The sequence below is a fragment of the Neolamprologus brichardi genome, chromosome 11 (genome assembly GCF_056152115.1).
Source record: "Neolamprologus brichardi isolate AB-2024 chromosome 11, ASM5615211v1, whole genome shotgun sequence".
In the NCBI taxonomy this organism is placed as follows: domain Eukaryota; kingdom Metazoa; phylum Chordata; class Actinopteri; order Cichliformes; family Cichlidae; genus Neolamprologus; species Neolamprologus brichardi.
Genome location: NC_142114.1, coordinates 3,377,654 through 3,391,452, shown reverse-complemented (window position 1 = coordinate 3,391,452; position 13,799 = coordinate 3,377,654). Strand labels below are relative to the sequence as shown.

At 41.3% G+C, this 13,799-nt stretch overlaps 2 protein-coding genes across 3 annotated transcripts; both read left to right on the top strand.

The window, feature by feature from the left end:
- The first annotated feature begins 641 nt into the window (after window positions 1–641).
- On the top strand, window positions 642–2,964 carry stmn1b (stathmin 1b). 2 transcript variants are annotated; one of them, XM_006795925.3, is made up of 5 exons: window positions 642–751; window positions 1,798–1,841; window positions 2,009–2,181; window positions 2,281–2,472; window positions 2,554–2,964. In XM_006795925.3, exons 2-5 carry the CDS (start codon window positions 1,826–1,828, stop codon window positions 2,611–2,613), a joined length of 441 nt encoding a protein of 146 aa, XP_006795988.1. In that variant the 5' UTR covers window positions 642–751; window positions 1,798–1,825; the 3' UTR covers window positions 2,614–2,964. The 2 variants fall into 2 exon arrangements, with proteins under 2 accessions (XP_006795988.1, XP_006795989.1); XM_006795926.3 differs by having other exon boundaries at window positions 686–770.
- Window positions 2,965–7,559: 4,595 nt separating this feature from the next.
- paqr7b (progestin and adipoQ receptor family member VII, b) lies at window positions 7,560–13,414 on the top strand. Its single transcript, XM_006795927.3, has 2 exons — window positions 7,560–7,729; window positions 10,014–13,414. The coding sequence occupies exon 2, from the start codon at window positions 10,020–10,022 to the stop codon at window positions 11,076–11,078; it is 1,059 nt and encodes a 352-aa protein (XP_006795990.1). The 5' UTR covers window positions 7,560–7,729; window positions 10,014–10,019; the 3' UTR covers window positions 11,079–13,414.
- The last annotated feature ends 385 nt before the right edge of the window (window positions 13,415–13,799 follow it).

Genomic DNA, 13,799 nt, shown 5'->3' with positions numbered 1-13,799 from the left:
CCAAAAACCCAGCAATAGCCACAATCAGCCTTTTACAGCTGTGGGGTAAAAACCCAGTTTCAAAATATGAGAAAAGCTAACAGGAGTTTTTGTTGTGTTTAAAAACCCACAGTGATTTATTGGCCATTAATATATCTCGTCATAGCACGCTGGTCTCCCTTACATAAGCTGCATTTATAAGTTAAAAGTATCAGTATCGGCACTACTGGCCCTGTATTTACTTGGTAAAGGCTTGATACAAAGATCTGCAGTCACAGCACTATTTTCTATCAGTGATATTTTTTTAGCCTAAAAAAGAGACAATAACCTTAATATGAGTATGCCAATGAAACACTTTTTTTTTTTTTTTTTTACTTATTACTGTTTTATTGTACCGTAAAACCCACACCACTTATTTAGCTGTACCCTCTGAGCTTACCGTTAGCTCTATTTAGACTCCTATTTACTGCGCTGCACATTTATCCTGACATATTCCGTTTACATAAATCATTTAACTGACAGCTGTACAGCTTTAAGTTACCCACAGAGCCAGCTTTTCTGTGTCTGTTGTTTTTTTTCACCTCTTCCTTTTCCTGGCGCGCGCGCTTGCAAATACTCGCTGTGATTGGCGGACTCAGACCAATGAATGCAAACCTCACTGATGACGTATGGGGTCGGTGGGTTTTGTGCGCCAAGGTGCAGATGTTAGCAGTTTGAATAGAGGGAAGGATAAGGTGGTGGAGGTCTGCTTTTCAAGCCGAAGCACTTGACGGTGAGGACAATGGTCTCATGTATGTGTTTAACCAGCCGTTCAGACCACTGCTGGCAGACTTTTAAGAGGGTTTTGAACATTTATTTGAGTAGTTTGAGGTTCAGATTCACGGCACTGAAGTAGTTATTAATGGAGTTAATTGCTATGGCCGCTGTGCAGAAATTATGGATTTTTATTGCATTAAAGTAGACGAAAAATATAGATTTTTAAATTTCAAATGTTTTGACAAGTATAGTCGAGAAAATGTTCTGCTAACATGTATCCATACTTTCAGAGTAAATTATTTATTTTACACTAACATTTTTTTGTTGTTGTTGATGTTATTGTTATGATGCAACGTCTATCGGTCGTTACATTTTGCTAGCAAACCTGGGGGTTTCGTTTTATTTAGTTTTTTATTTTTCAGGACAACTTTTCAAGTGCAGTTTTGTGTCTTTGTTTTCACTGCACTGTCTAATCAACGAGGTCTTGCCCCGCCCCCGCCTTTATGTAAGTTCTTGTAAAAGGGAAAAAAAGGAAGCAGTCTCCACCTGTGGGCAGGCGGGGGTCCTATAGCATGGCTTATTCACACCATTTTGTTCTGTGCTCTGTTGAGCTGAGAATACCTGGGGCATCATAGAGGTGCAGAACTTGTTTTGCTAGACAATTAAATTAAGGTCATGTTGTGACTGGTAAGTTAACGTATTATATAACGTTGTTTATAACTGAATATGGAGTTGGTGTCTGTTTTATAATTAGAGTTTATAAAACAGACACCAACTTTTATCCACACGCAAACCCACTTTTTAAAAAAGGAAATGAATCATTTCACACCAGCATAGTTCACAGGTTTTAAGTTTACACCTGGGAGTCCACACTGATAATGATCCACTGTGTGTGTTTGTATTTTTCCAAAGACATTCATGACAATGAAATGCCAAAACATGAGCTGCTACCATCAGCTCCCTACATTGGGAAAGTACATGAAAAGTTCTGCATCCTTCAAGTGTCATTGATGCTCTCCCAGTTGATACCAATTAATGTTTTTTTTTAATATCTTCTTACAGTGGTATTAAAGGCAGCACTTCTGATAAAATGGCGAGTTCTGGAGGTAGGTATAAATTGTGTGCAATGGTTTGCTCTGTTCTAGCAGCTTTTACACTTTATTTGCTTTTAAATTTTACAGTGTGTTGCTGTGTGGAGCTGATATTTGAAGTTCAGTGTTACCCTGCAGCTCCATCTTTCTTTCTGGCAACTGTAGTATTTCCTGTTTTACAGACATCCAAGTGAAAGAGCTGAATAAGCGTGCATCGGGTCAAGCGTTTGAGGTCATCCTAAGCCCCTCGACCCCAGACGCTAAGGTGGATTTTCTGTTGTCCCCGTTGAAGAAAAAGGAAACCTCACTGGATGAGATTAAGAGGAAACTGGATGCTGCTGAAGAAAGACGCAGGGTATCTAGATTGACACCAGGCTTTATAAGCAGACACAAGGAAAAAAGTGTAGCCTGTGTGTTTAGAATTTTATAAACAGTTGTTTTGTCTGTCTGTCAGAGCCACGAAGCTGAAGTGCTGAAACATCTCGCCGAGAAGCGAGAGCACGAGAAGGAGGTCATCCAGAAGGCCATTGAGGAAAGCTGCAACTTTAGCAAGCAGGCCCAGGAGAAACTGAATCAGAAGATGGAGGCGAACAAAGAGAACCGCACTGCCAGGTTGGCAGCCCTCAATGAGAAGTTTAAGGAGAAGGTAGGCTCTCAGTGGTGCACCAACATCAGCTTGTGTAATATTAAAAATAATAATGTTGTGTTTCTTCTTATTTTTTAACAGGACAAGAAGCTTGAAGAAGTGAGAAAGAACAAGGAGGCAATGAAAGAGCGAGAGAATTAATCCCCTTTCGATCTCTAACGCAGGTTTCACACCTCCAAAGATAAGCTGTATTTTCCTGACTGACGTTTAAACGCAGTTTTGTGCTCTTTTTTGTTCGGATTATGCTGTTCTGATTAAGTTGGTTAGATTGAGTCAGGATGCAGTCTGGCTTTCTTGCTGTAGATTTCACTTTGGCAGCTGGTTATTTTACCTTCTTTAAAGAAGCATTTGCTGGTTATAAATTGGTCCTTTTACTTCTTAATGTTGAAATACATCACATGCTGTTGTAAACTCTTGGCAATGCTGGATGTTATTGTAGACTGTCCAGTACAGTCCCATTGTTACACCATTAAAGTTTTTATCCTTTTTCAACTTTCTGTACTGTGATGATTCATCTACTAATTATAATGAAGATGTTATTATAGCTTCATGCTGTATGGTTTCAGGACTCTTCTGACACCTGCTGGCAGTTTTACATTTTAAGGGTTTTGCTCATTTTTGCTGTTTTGACCCTTCTGGCCAATATGAATGGAAAAAGTGGAGTGAAATCTCCCCAATTCAACTGGTTGCAAACTTAAGCTAACAGTGAGACTGCAAACTGATAGAAATGTTAGAGTCAAGAAGTTTTATTTAAAAGGTCATGAACCAAATTCTGCAGTTGTGCAGGTATGATCCCAGCTAAGACTTAAACAGTAATGTATCTTCTTGATATTGCACAAGCTTCTGCTATACTAAGTTACCAGTAGCCTCTGAACTTGACTAGATATAGTGTATTGAATGAAAGACACTGTCTCACGCCACTGATATGGTATCACGGGTCAATAAAGCATTTCTAAATAAAAAAATAATTTGATACAAGACGTGAAAAGAATTATACTTTATATCAACAAGGCAGTTTCCACATCAGCTACATGTTGTCTGGGAAAACATGACAAAACTTTGTCACTAGAAGTGCTTTTTAGCACAGATGAAAGGATGTATTTTCTGCATGTGCTGGTATCTAACTTATGCAGATTGCTGCCAACAAAAATCTCATGATGAATTCGTTATGCACGCGATGCCCTTCTTTAGATGACTGGAAAATCTGGGGGAAAATACACTGAATTACACTTAGGTCCAGTGGATTTTAAATTAAACTATCAAACTGTGACTGAAGTGCATTGTACTCTGAGTCAAAGCTGCTGGAGAACACCCAATCCATTCTCTTAAAACCACCCAGGTGGAACAGTAGAAATAAACTCACTGAAAAAAACAGCCTAGAGCTCCCTGATAGCTCAGCTTTTAGATCGGGGATTAGCCACATGTTTGTTGATATCAAATGCTGGACGGTGTTTTAAAATATTGCTCTATTTGTTTTTAATGATGTAATATCTGTAAATTACGTGAAACTCTCTGAGTAAGACAAATAATTCTTTAAGTGGTCAAAATGCCAAAGAATAAAACTGATGTATCGAAGCACCTTTACATATACTGTAATGCCATTTTAAATGCAGTGGCATAAACTGCACAGTGGAGTTAGAAAATGTCATAAAGTAGCATTCTTGTGCGGGAGATGAGCTCAGGGAGTGTCAAATGCTCTCTTAGCTGCTGGATCTGAAAAAAATTATGTGAAATTTTAGAGGCTTATAATTATTTAATGTTTTTTCTTATTTACGGCTGACTTTACATTTTCCTAAAGAACCTGTGGCTGTGGACTTTTTCAGGTTGATGTAAGGTAGCACCTGCTTGCCACATAATGTTCCGTTTTGTGTAAGGACATAAAGCTCTCGTCAGTTTTTATGGGTTTGTTTACCTTTGCTTCAACTTGCACAGAATTGCAGTCAGTGTGTAACCGGTCGCCAAAGTTGGAGATGCCACTAAGTGCCAAGTGGCACTGAGTAAGTGTTGATTGTGTTCAGTGACCTGCTTGACATGTCTGATTATTGACGTTTTAGAGTTTTAAGAGCTTCAAGTTTTGGTTTATAACATATTTTATTCCCTTAATTGGTATATTAGGATGTTTTTTTTCCTATTTTCCCCTATTTTTGTTTTCTTCTTGGAATCTTATTCACATTGTGAAATACAGTTCATTCTCTGTTTATTGCTTGGTTATTTACAGAATGTAATGAACATTAAACTAAAATTTCTTCTGTAGAATAAATTATAGTGTCTCTCTTAATAGTTTAATGATTTGCACTGGTCTAGCTTCATGGGTATTAGACTTGTGTGCTGTGTAAGGATTAACCTTTTCCCCCCAACTTACGTCAGCTCTTCATCTTCCACTTTGTCCCATTAGAAATCAACACATTTTTCTTTTCCTGTCCTTTTAATCTTTATGCATCACGCCAGCTACCTGTATTCTCCTTCACCACCTCCATCCTTTAGTGTCCCATCTTTTCATTACTGGCACCATTTCCAGTCCATTTAACATAGTAGCTGCTCTCACTACCATTGTGTAAACCTTTGTCTTCACTCTTGCTAGTATGCCCATCTGTGGTAAATCGTTTCTGACACATGCACTCCACCGTACCTCTCACCTCTCGTTCACGCAGTCACTTGACCCCTCAACCGTTGCCACCTCAGCAAACCAATCCTCTCACCTGTCCTATCCACTGTCCTCTCTCTCATTCATGCACTGTCCTGACTTTCATTTGGGGTTTTTTTCCCAGAGGACATACTGTCTAGGATCTTCCTGACTTGCTCTGTACTCTCAAAGCAGATCACAATGTCATCTGCAAACAGCATAGTCCACAGATGCTCTTGTGGGATCTTGTCTGCCAGCGTGTCCTTCAAGGAAAGGGCTGAACATCGACTCTGTGTGTAATCCAGCCTCCAACTTGAACCTATCTGTCACTTCTACTGCAAACCTCACAACCATCTCTCTTTCCTCACCAATCACCCTCACATTTCTGTCTCTCTTAACTTCCTCATACAGCACCACACTTCTACTTCTATGCAGTTCCTCATTATTTGTCTGCAAATAAAAAAAGAAGCTTTCAGACCTCATATTAAACATCACATCTGTGGTGTTTGTTTTGCTGCTCATTAATCATTAGATCTCTTCTTAACCTAGCTTCCCCTAATATTTACCGTGACTTCATTGCTACATGGATTTATTTGCCTTTTGTTACTTTATCAGTAACATGCTTCTTCTCTGCTCACACACACATTGTGTCAAACATCCCTCAAACATCCCCCATGAAAATCCTCATACCTTTCATCCTCATGAACGTTCTGATCTACAATCTCCACACGATCCAACCTTTTCTTTCTCTCTCCTTCTTTGCTTCAGAGCACTCCTTTCAGTCTCTCGATCCTTTTTCTTTTCAGCATATTTTCATCCTAATCCTTCACAACCCTTATCTTTTACATATCCTATATGGCTGTCAGTGTAAGACCTTTTCTCCATCCTAAGCGTTCAACCATGGCTACAGCTGTCATCTAACAGAAAGATATAAAATATCTTTATCTAAAATATTTATAAGATATAAAAAGAAAAAGAACAGGACCAGAAGAAAAATCTTACCAAGCTAAAATCCAATAAACAGTATCAATGTTACTATTTTTGAGAACTAGACCTGAAACAGTACCATCAATTTGACTATATGATAAACTCTTTTCCATTCAGATCACATTCTAAATTGCCCTATGAATCATCAATTAGCCTAATATCGCTAGCTGCATGTCTCTGAACTGTGGGAAACAAAGGGAGAACATGCAATCTCCACACAGAGAGACCCCAACCAGATGGTGGAATTGAACTCAGGCCCTTCACCTGTGAGGCAACAGTGCTGAACACTGCACCACCGTGCTGCACTGTCTTACAGGTTTTCTTTGGAAATTTAATACTCTGTGTGCACCGTATGCAGAAAAACTGTTTATATAAGAGTGTTTGTGTTGGAGTCTTGCACGCAGTTCTGCACAATCCCTCTTTGTCATGTGTTTGGAAGAAACAGCTGAACTCATCAGCCTGGAACTATGTCCTATAGTGCACTGCTCCTACCCTGTCTGACCACACAGGGGACAAAAGCTGGCCTGACTTCAAGAATCGTTTCTCAGTATTTTCTGGATTTCTCTGGATTGCTGGAAAGACTTTTTTTTTTTTTTGCTACACAAAGATGTGTGTTCAGCTCATGTTCCCCAGAGCTGACATTAAGATACAGAGAGGATAAATACCCAAAAGACCAACACATTATTATTATTTTTTCTGTTTTAGGCACGCCTCTTAAATCCGTCTGTGAATATAGACTGAGTAGGGTGGTTGGTTGCAGTTAAATGAAACTTTGTTAAAGAATGGAAAGACTATAGGCTGTAAACTTAATCTGACCGCCACTAGGAAGCAGGGAAATTGCCTGTTTTGATAAGCAAATTAGACCCAGTGGAGTTGGCATTGTGTTATGAAAGGTATCTCTGCAGCTGCGACACTGAAGAAGCAGTGCCGTCCAGTTTTATGGGCTTCACGATATCGTGTTTTAGTGCTTTGTCACAGTACTCAGGAAGAACTGTGTGGCAACTGTGCAACTCATTTGCACAAGTGGTGACAGTGGCTCTCGTGTTTAAAACGCTTGATTTGAAAAACAGCAGAACTTTTAAATCTTTATTAGGGCTACTGAAAGATTCATCAGCCTGTTCCCACAGAGGGTAAACTACATGCAGGTGAGTCTGTGTAAACAAGAGGGGGAAATGCAGCATTGCACAGTTTTATGGTGCTTGAACAACGAAACGCTCATTAGACTGAGGAATAACTAAATATATTAAATTCTTCTTTTCTCTTATCAACATAAACTTCCAACTATTTTAGAACAGGTGTTAACACTTAGCTAACAGCGACTGGACGTTTAAGCTCTTATATATATATATGACAGTGGAAGATTTTCTGTGGGGGAGTGGGCTCGTTTGCCGGCGTTAGCTATCATTGGTCGAATGGATTTGCAGGAGAAGCCTTGTGTTTGCTGATTGGCTAGAACACCAGTCCGTTCACCAAGCGATGTCCGCCCTCCCAGCTACTGAGCCGTGAGAGCCGCCAGGCGCCGCTCCCGTCACGTTTCTCCGCTGCATGTTCACCGCCGTCAAATAATGTTATCCATGATCTCCACGGCTCTAACTCGTCCATCCTCTCCTGTATCTTCGGCTCTGGATTGATTCTCCCGTCGAACAGGTATGTGTATTTATTTCGGCATTAGCCTCAATCTGTGAATTATCTAGAACGTTCGTTGCATCAGTGGAAGGATGCGCCTCGAACGCAAAGCCCTGTCATTTTCTATCATCGTGCAGCGGCATTTCTCGGGCTCATTCAGCACTAATGCCTAACTGCAGAGTTATGTGGTGTCCACGGGGAATCGAAGCGAGACGATGGTCGGTGGAGATGTACATGCAAATTCATCCCGGCCACTGGGTGTCAAGTTTAAAGCAGACCGATGGTGATCAGGTGCAGGCTTGCTCGGGGGGAATTGGCTGCATCAGGCCCGTAAAGGCCCGCGTTTAATACCCACTAGCTCTCTCTCTCTCACACACACACACTAGCGCGCTTTTTCAGTATTTTCGAGAATTTTTCTTTCATCCATAAATATTTCAACGTGCATCGCAATTGTTGGAAGCGGAGGGTGTGGACGTCGGATGGGGGTTATGTTACGTAATCCCCCCCTCATTCATCACTCCACGCCATCCCTCCTGATCGCCGGCCCTTGTTCATCCCACACAGAATGATCTCTGCAACGCCGCTGCCTCCGCTCTCTGCCTTTCCTAGTCCCTTCTCCACATGTTAATCAAAAGAAGTATTGATGAATTAAATTACCTTTTTTTTTCACTATAAGGGTCCCTTACGCACATGTGACTCAGCATTCTGAGCGTAGTTTACGAAATCTGATTTAATTGGCCCAACAGAACACAAAGAATTTGTTTACAGGAAGATTTATAGAAACTTTGTATTTTCCCACATCGTGCTCCAAACTGAGCTTTATTTGAAAAGGAGGAGCTAAACTACTGTGTGGTAGTTTAGCTGCTTAGTGGGCACAGATCATGCCTACTACTAGCTAGTTATACTGTGATATCGGTGTCTTTTTGGATAACTGTGTAGCACACTGTAGGTAGATTACCCTCGTCAGTTTGCTTTACCCATTAGTACTTTCTATGTTCTTTTCAGCTGCAGGTCTTTTAGATGAAATCCCATTTTCAAACCCATCGTGCATTTCTTAAGTTAGCCGAGTAGCAAACATTCACTGTGTGTCAAGTGCTGCACTTTTTGGGAAGCAATTTCTCCCCATTTTCAATCAGTGCAGAATTTATGAGCTGAGGTGAGAGCTTTATTGTACCCGAGGTCCCGTGGTGTGCATCCACCCTTCAAAGTGATGCATTATGGTGAGTGGAGCGTAGAGGCTTCAGGACACTTTCAGACACACAAATCAGCTAATTTAATTTTGGATAACTTACCTTTGGTCCCAGCAGCTGGCTTCACCTCTCTGAGCCTGGTTCTGCCTGAGGTTTGTTCCTGTTAAAAGGGAGTTTTTACTTCCCACTGTCACCTAGTGCTTGCTCGAAGAGGCCATTTGAGTGCTGGGGTTTTCTCTGTATTGCTTTAGAGTCTTAACCTTACAATATAAAGTACCTTGAGGCATCTGCTTTTATTATTCAGCCCTATATAAATACAATTTAATTTAATTTCAGACGGGAAACACTTAAAGCTGCGCTGAGCCATAATGTTTTGTTACCAGCAGTGGATAAGAAAGGCTGTGGGGGAGCTTAAACTGTTTCTCTCTGCAGACGATATCAACTAGTTGATCTTTATTGGAGCCTTTTAAACTACCGATTTATAGATCACTGCTGTTTATATCTAGACTCTTATCAACCCCACTTTTAGCCAGAGGAAGACGTGTTATTTTTAGCAGAAAGCTTTTCAAGATAAAACCCACTGCACACCACCAGCAGGGCCTCTAACAGAAGAAACACAGTTGCATAATTAGCTGCCAAGAAGTCGGAAATGTTCTGACGTTTGACATGTGACAGATGTAATATTAAGTCAAGTTGTCACATAGTTTCACTGCCCCCCGGTGGCCAAAAAATTCATTAGATTAAATTAATTAATTTAGTTTATATTTTTTAATTTAACCGGGTGTTACCACAATTTCATGTTGCATCTGATGGCTTTTACATGCAGTCAATCTGCTGATTGTTTTTAAATAATAAAAGCAGTGAACAATGAAAAAGTGAACTGTGTGACGATTTAAACCCCCCCCCCCCCCCCCCCCCCCCCCACCCCGCCCCAAATGACCTAAAATCATAACCTGTGCTGTTTTTGGGTGTCATTCTGCTCAGTGATCCAATGACCGCTGCTCAGATTTGCTTTGTGATGTCAGTAGTATTGCAGCTTATAAATGTGTTCATACATGTTGACACAAGTGTGGCTCAAAGCCAGGTATTGACTAACCCTCCTCTTTGGTCTACAGTTCGCCATGGCAACGGTGGTGATGGAACAGATCGGTCGCCTGTTTATCAACGTGCAGCAGCTGCGGCAGATCCCTCAGCTGCTCGAGTCGGCCTTCCCTACCCTGCCTTGCACCGTAAAGCTGTCCGACGTTCCGTGGGTGTTCCGCGAGCGCCACATCCACACGGGCTACAGACAGCCGGACCTGAGCTGGCGGTACTACTTTCTCACCCTCTTCCAAAGGCACAACGAGACCCTCAACGTGTGGACCCATCTGCTGGCTGCCCTCATCATCTTGGTGAAGTGGCAGGAGATCTCGGAGACGGTGGACTTCTTGCGAGATCCTCACGCTCAGCCCCTCTTCATCGTGCTCCTGGCAGCTTTCACCTACCTCTCATTCAGTGCTCTCGCTCATCTCCTCTCTGCCAAGTCGGAGCTCTCCTACTACACCTTCTACTTCCTCGACTACGTGGGGGTTGCCGTTTACCAGTACGGGAGCGCTCTGGCACACTACTACTACGCTATAGAGAAAGAGTTGCACACTACTGTGCAAGGGATCTTTTTGCCCGCTGCGGCATTCCTGGCTTGGCTCACGTGCTTCGGCTGCTGCTATGGCAAATATGCCAGTCCCGAGCTGCCCAAGCTGGTCCTCAAGCTCTTTCAAGTGGTGCCCTCAGCCTTGGCTTACTGCTTAGACATCAGCCCCGTAGTCCATCGCATTTACAGGTGCTACCAGGAGGGCTGCTCCGACCCGATGGTGACGTACCACTTCTACCACGTGCTCTTTTTCTTAATCAGCGCCTATTTCTTCTGCTGCCCTCACCCAGAGAGCTTGTTCCCTGGGAAGTGTGACTTCATCGGGCAGGGCCACCAGATCTTTCACGTGTTTGTGGTGGTTTGCACCCTGGTGCAGATCGAAGCGCTGCGAACAGACTTCACAGTGCGCCGCCCCTTGTACGAGCGTCTTCACGGGGATCTCGCGCACGACGCCGTGGCGCTCTTCATCTTCACTGCCTGCTGCAGCGCCCTCACCGCGTTTTACGTGCGCCAGCGCGTGCGGGCCTCTCTCCACGAGAAGGAAGAGTGAGAATATAGACTATTAAAAAAAACACAAAAAACAAACAAGTCAAACAAAGTCTCATTTATTTTACTCTATAGTGACTGTTCTAAAATAACTTAAATGTTTTTGTCAAGGAAAGTTATCAGCTCGTGATAGTGACTTCTGATTATTTCTTCTCTGTGTTCTGCCAAACAACAGTGAACTAAATATTGACTAAGGCGGTGTTGTTGTGACTTAAAGGGGGGGAGAAAGGGGGCTCTTGCAGCTCATCTGTAGCAATGCGGACCCTGCAACAAACCCTTACATCCTAACTTCTCTTTATTTATTTATTTTTTATAGACGGTCTGAAGGAATGTTTTACTTTACGAAAGAAAAAAAGTCTTTGTGCACAGATTAGCAAAAAAAATTGAGAGGCTAGTTTCTTCAGTTGCCTTCTTAATTGTATTTAGAAAAAATCTGACTGTCTTAATCAAATTGTAGCATTTGAATTTAGTATTTATAGTCCCTCAGACTCACTTTTAGCTCCTGTTAAGTTTTACACTGGTGCTTTTCTCAATGTCCTGATATTCTTTTGTGTTTCTTTGGGTTTTGGTTCGGTTTGGATATCAAAGCAGGGATTATTTTTCCATTTCCCAAGGCGCTAACACTAGGCCACGCTAATGTTTCAACACAGTCGACAAAGATCGAAACCCAATTTGAAAACCAAATATTTTACCTCCTTATGAAAAGCAGACCCTTTTCTTTGGATTTGATGACACTCTGTTGAAAAGGAGGCTGGCACTCTGCACTGGTTAAAAGATGAGCGGAAGATTACTGATGTCTCCTTGTCGTTGTGACGATGTTAATCTTTCTCTTTTTTCTTTAATTCAAAGGGCTGGAACTTCAGCTTTTGCCTTTTCACATCCCGTGATGTCAGTGCTTTGCGTGAATCATTTTCATTGTCGGTCGATCAGATTCGAGTCGTGGAAAAAGGAAAAAGCTGCGTCTGACCTGCTTTTAGTATGTTTTTTTTTTTTGTATGATGAATATGTATGTGCCTCTACGCATGTCTTTTGGTATATACCGTGGATAATAAGTGTGTGAATGTCTATGAAAGCTTAGCCTTGCACTTCTTTCTTACCCTGTAAATAGCTGTATTTCTCTTGAAATTTTCTTTGCATCCCATTTTCTCCCCACCTGATGGCATTCGGAGGTGAATGCACAATATTTTTCTGTGGAATACAGCACATTACTCTTTTGCTGCTTCCTTTCAGAGCGCGTTTTGTGTCCCTCCTGCCCATCAGACTGTAATGGGTATGAATATTGTAATTTCATACTGCCTCACTCTGAAGAGTCCTCTGGTTTATCTCTTTGGTTAATGGCAGTTCTTATAAAAAACATCTCACAAATATGACTTCTGTGATAACGCCGCTTGGATTTTTATCTCGCAAAATCTCAAATGCCAGAAAATGATCTATATTAATGACTGCACTCCTTGTTCATGACAGTGCTTTAATGTGCCAATGAATCTGTTATTGCTTCAGGGATGGCTTTACTGAACGATGAATGAACAGACAGAATGCAAGACATCGATTTGAGTGGAGATTTAACCTTAATTCTCTTGATTATAAACCTTCTAATTGGTCTCATCATGCACTGTCTAAATCCACACTGTATATATTTATATATATATATATATATTGTAGCTGACAGCACTGGCTGTGTTTACATGCATGGAGGCTGATAATGCGGTTATTCTGGTTTCCTCCTCAAATGTCATAAATCAGAATAACGTGGTTAAGTCTGTACTCCTGCTGAGAGAAATTATGTTGTGAAGCTCTTGTGTATAAAACAGATTTTCTGCACACAGTCTTCACAGTCTTCACTGAAATGATCCATTACGGGCTAATCATTTCTAATTGGCAATGTCTCCTAAACCTCTGCCCAGCCCTATCTGTAACATAAGGGTGTTGTTGTGACCATCAAAGGGACCAAAACAACTACTTTATAGATTATAATGTCTTTTCTTTGTGTTAGAGAGAACTTAACTTTCTTGAAACTGGAGGGGAACAGTTACAAAGTAACAAGTATTTCTTTGCTTAACTGATTATTTGTGGCAACAAAGACACTCTGTCACAGGTTGTCTGCGATACGTGCCGATTAAACCGGAGATCTTAACTGGAATAAGGCCAGCACTCCATGCAAGCGTGTGTGTGTGTGTGTGTGGGTGTGCGTATGTTCAAACGTAGCCTCTGATACTACTGAGGGTTTCCCTTTATCCCGTTCAGAAAAGTAGGTTGAAAGGGACGAGAATGTCTTCTGCCTCTAAAAATACGTGTAACTGACTGTACTAATATTCTGTTGTATTTAAGAAAATAAAGTGTTACGGTACATTCAGAAATTCTCCTATGTTGTTTGTACTGATTCTAAAGAAACGGAAATATCCAGTTTGCCAATTCTGCAACAGCCGAGCAGCTGTGAAACATTTTCCTTGGGAAAGAAGCCGTGTTTGAAGTTTGAGGTCACGTCTGAATTTTACCTGCCAAATTTAATTTCAATGTGATGGCTGCACTTACAGCCACACAGGGGTGATATCCACCATAGGAGTGTAGAGCCTTATACATAACATTGCATTCACATTTGTCTTTAAATATAGGAATTAATTTACAGGACAATTAATAACTGGTTTTGGTTTAGAATGAATTCACGTATCCACATAACATTGGATTCTAAAATAAGTGCGCACATTTTAGTTTACACTGTTATGTA

What these genes read in the sequence shown, in the direction of transcription:
- stmn1b (XM_006795925.3), top strand. An exon ending in CTGCTGAAGAAAGACGCAGG is followed by an intron (nt 2,182 to 2,280) that starts GTATCTAGATTG and finishes TCTGTCTGTCAG; the next exon opens with AGCCACGAAGCTGAAGTGCT. An exon ending in ATGAGAAGTTTAAGGAGAAG is followed by an intron (nt 2,473 to 2,553) that starts GTAGGCTCTCAG and finishes ATTTTTTAACAG; the next exon opens with GACAAGAAGCTTGAAGAAGT.
- paqr7b (XM_006795927.3), top strand. Translation starts at nt 10,020, where the DNA reads ATGGCAACGGTGGTGATGGAACAGATCGGTCGCCTGTTTATCAACGTG.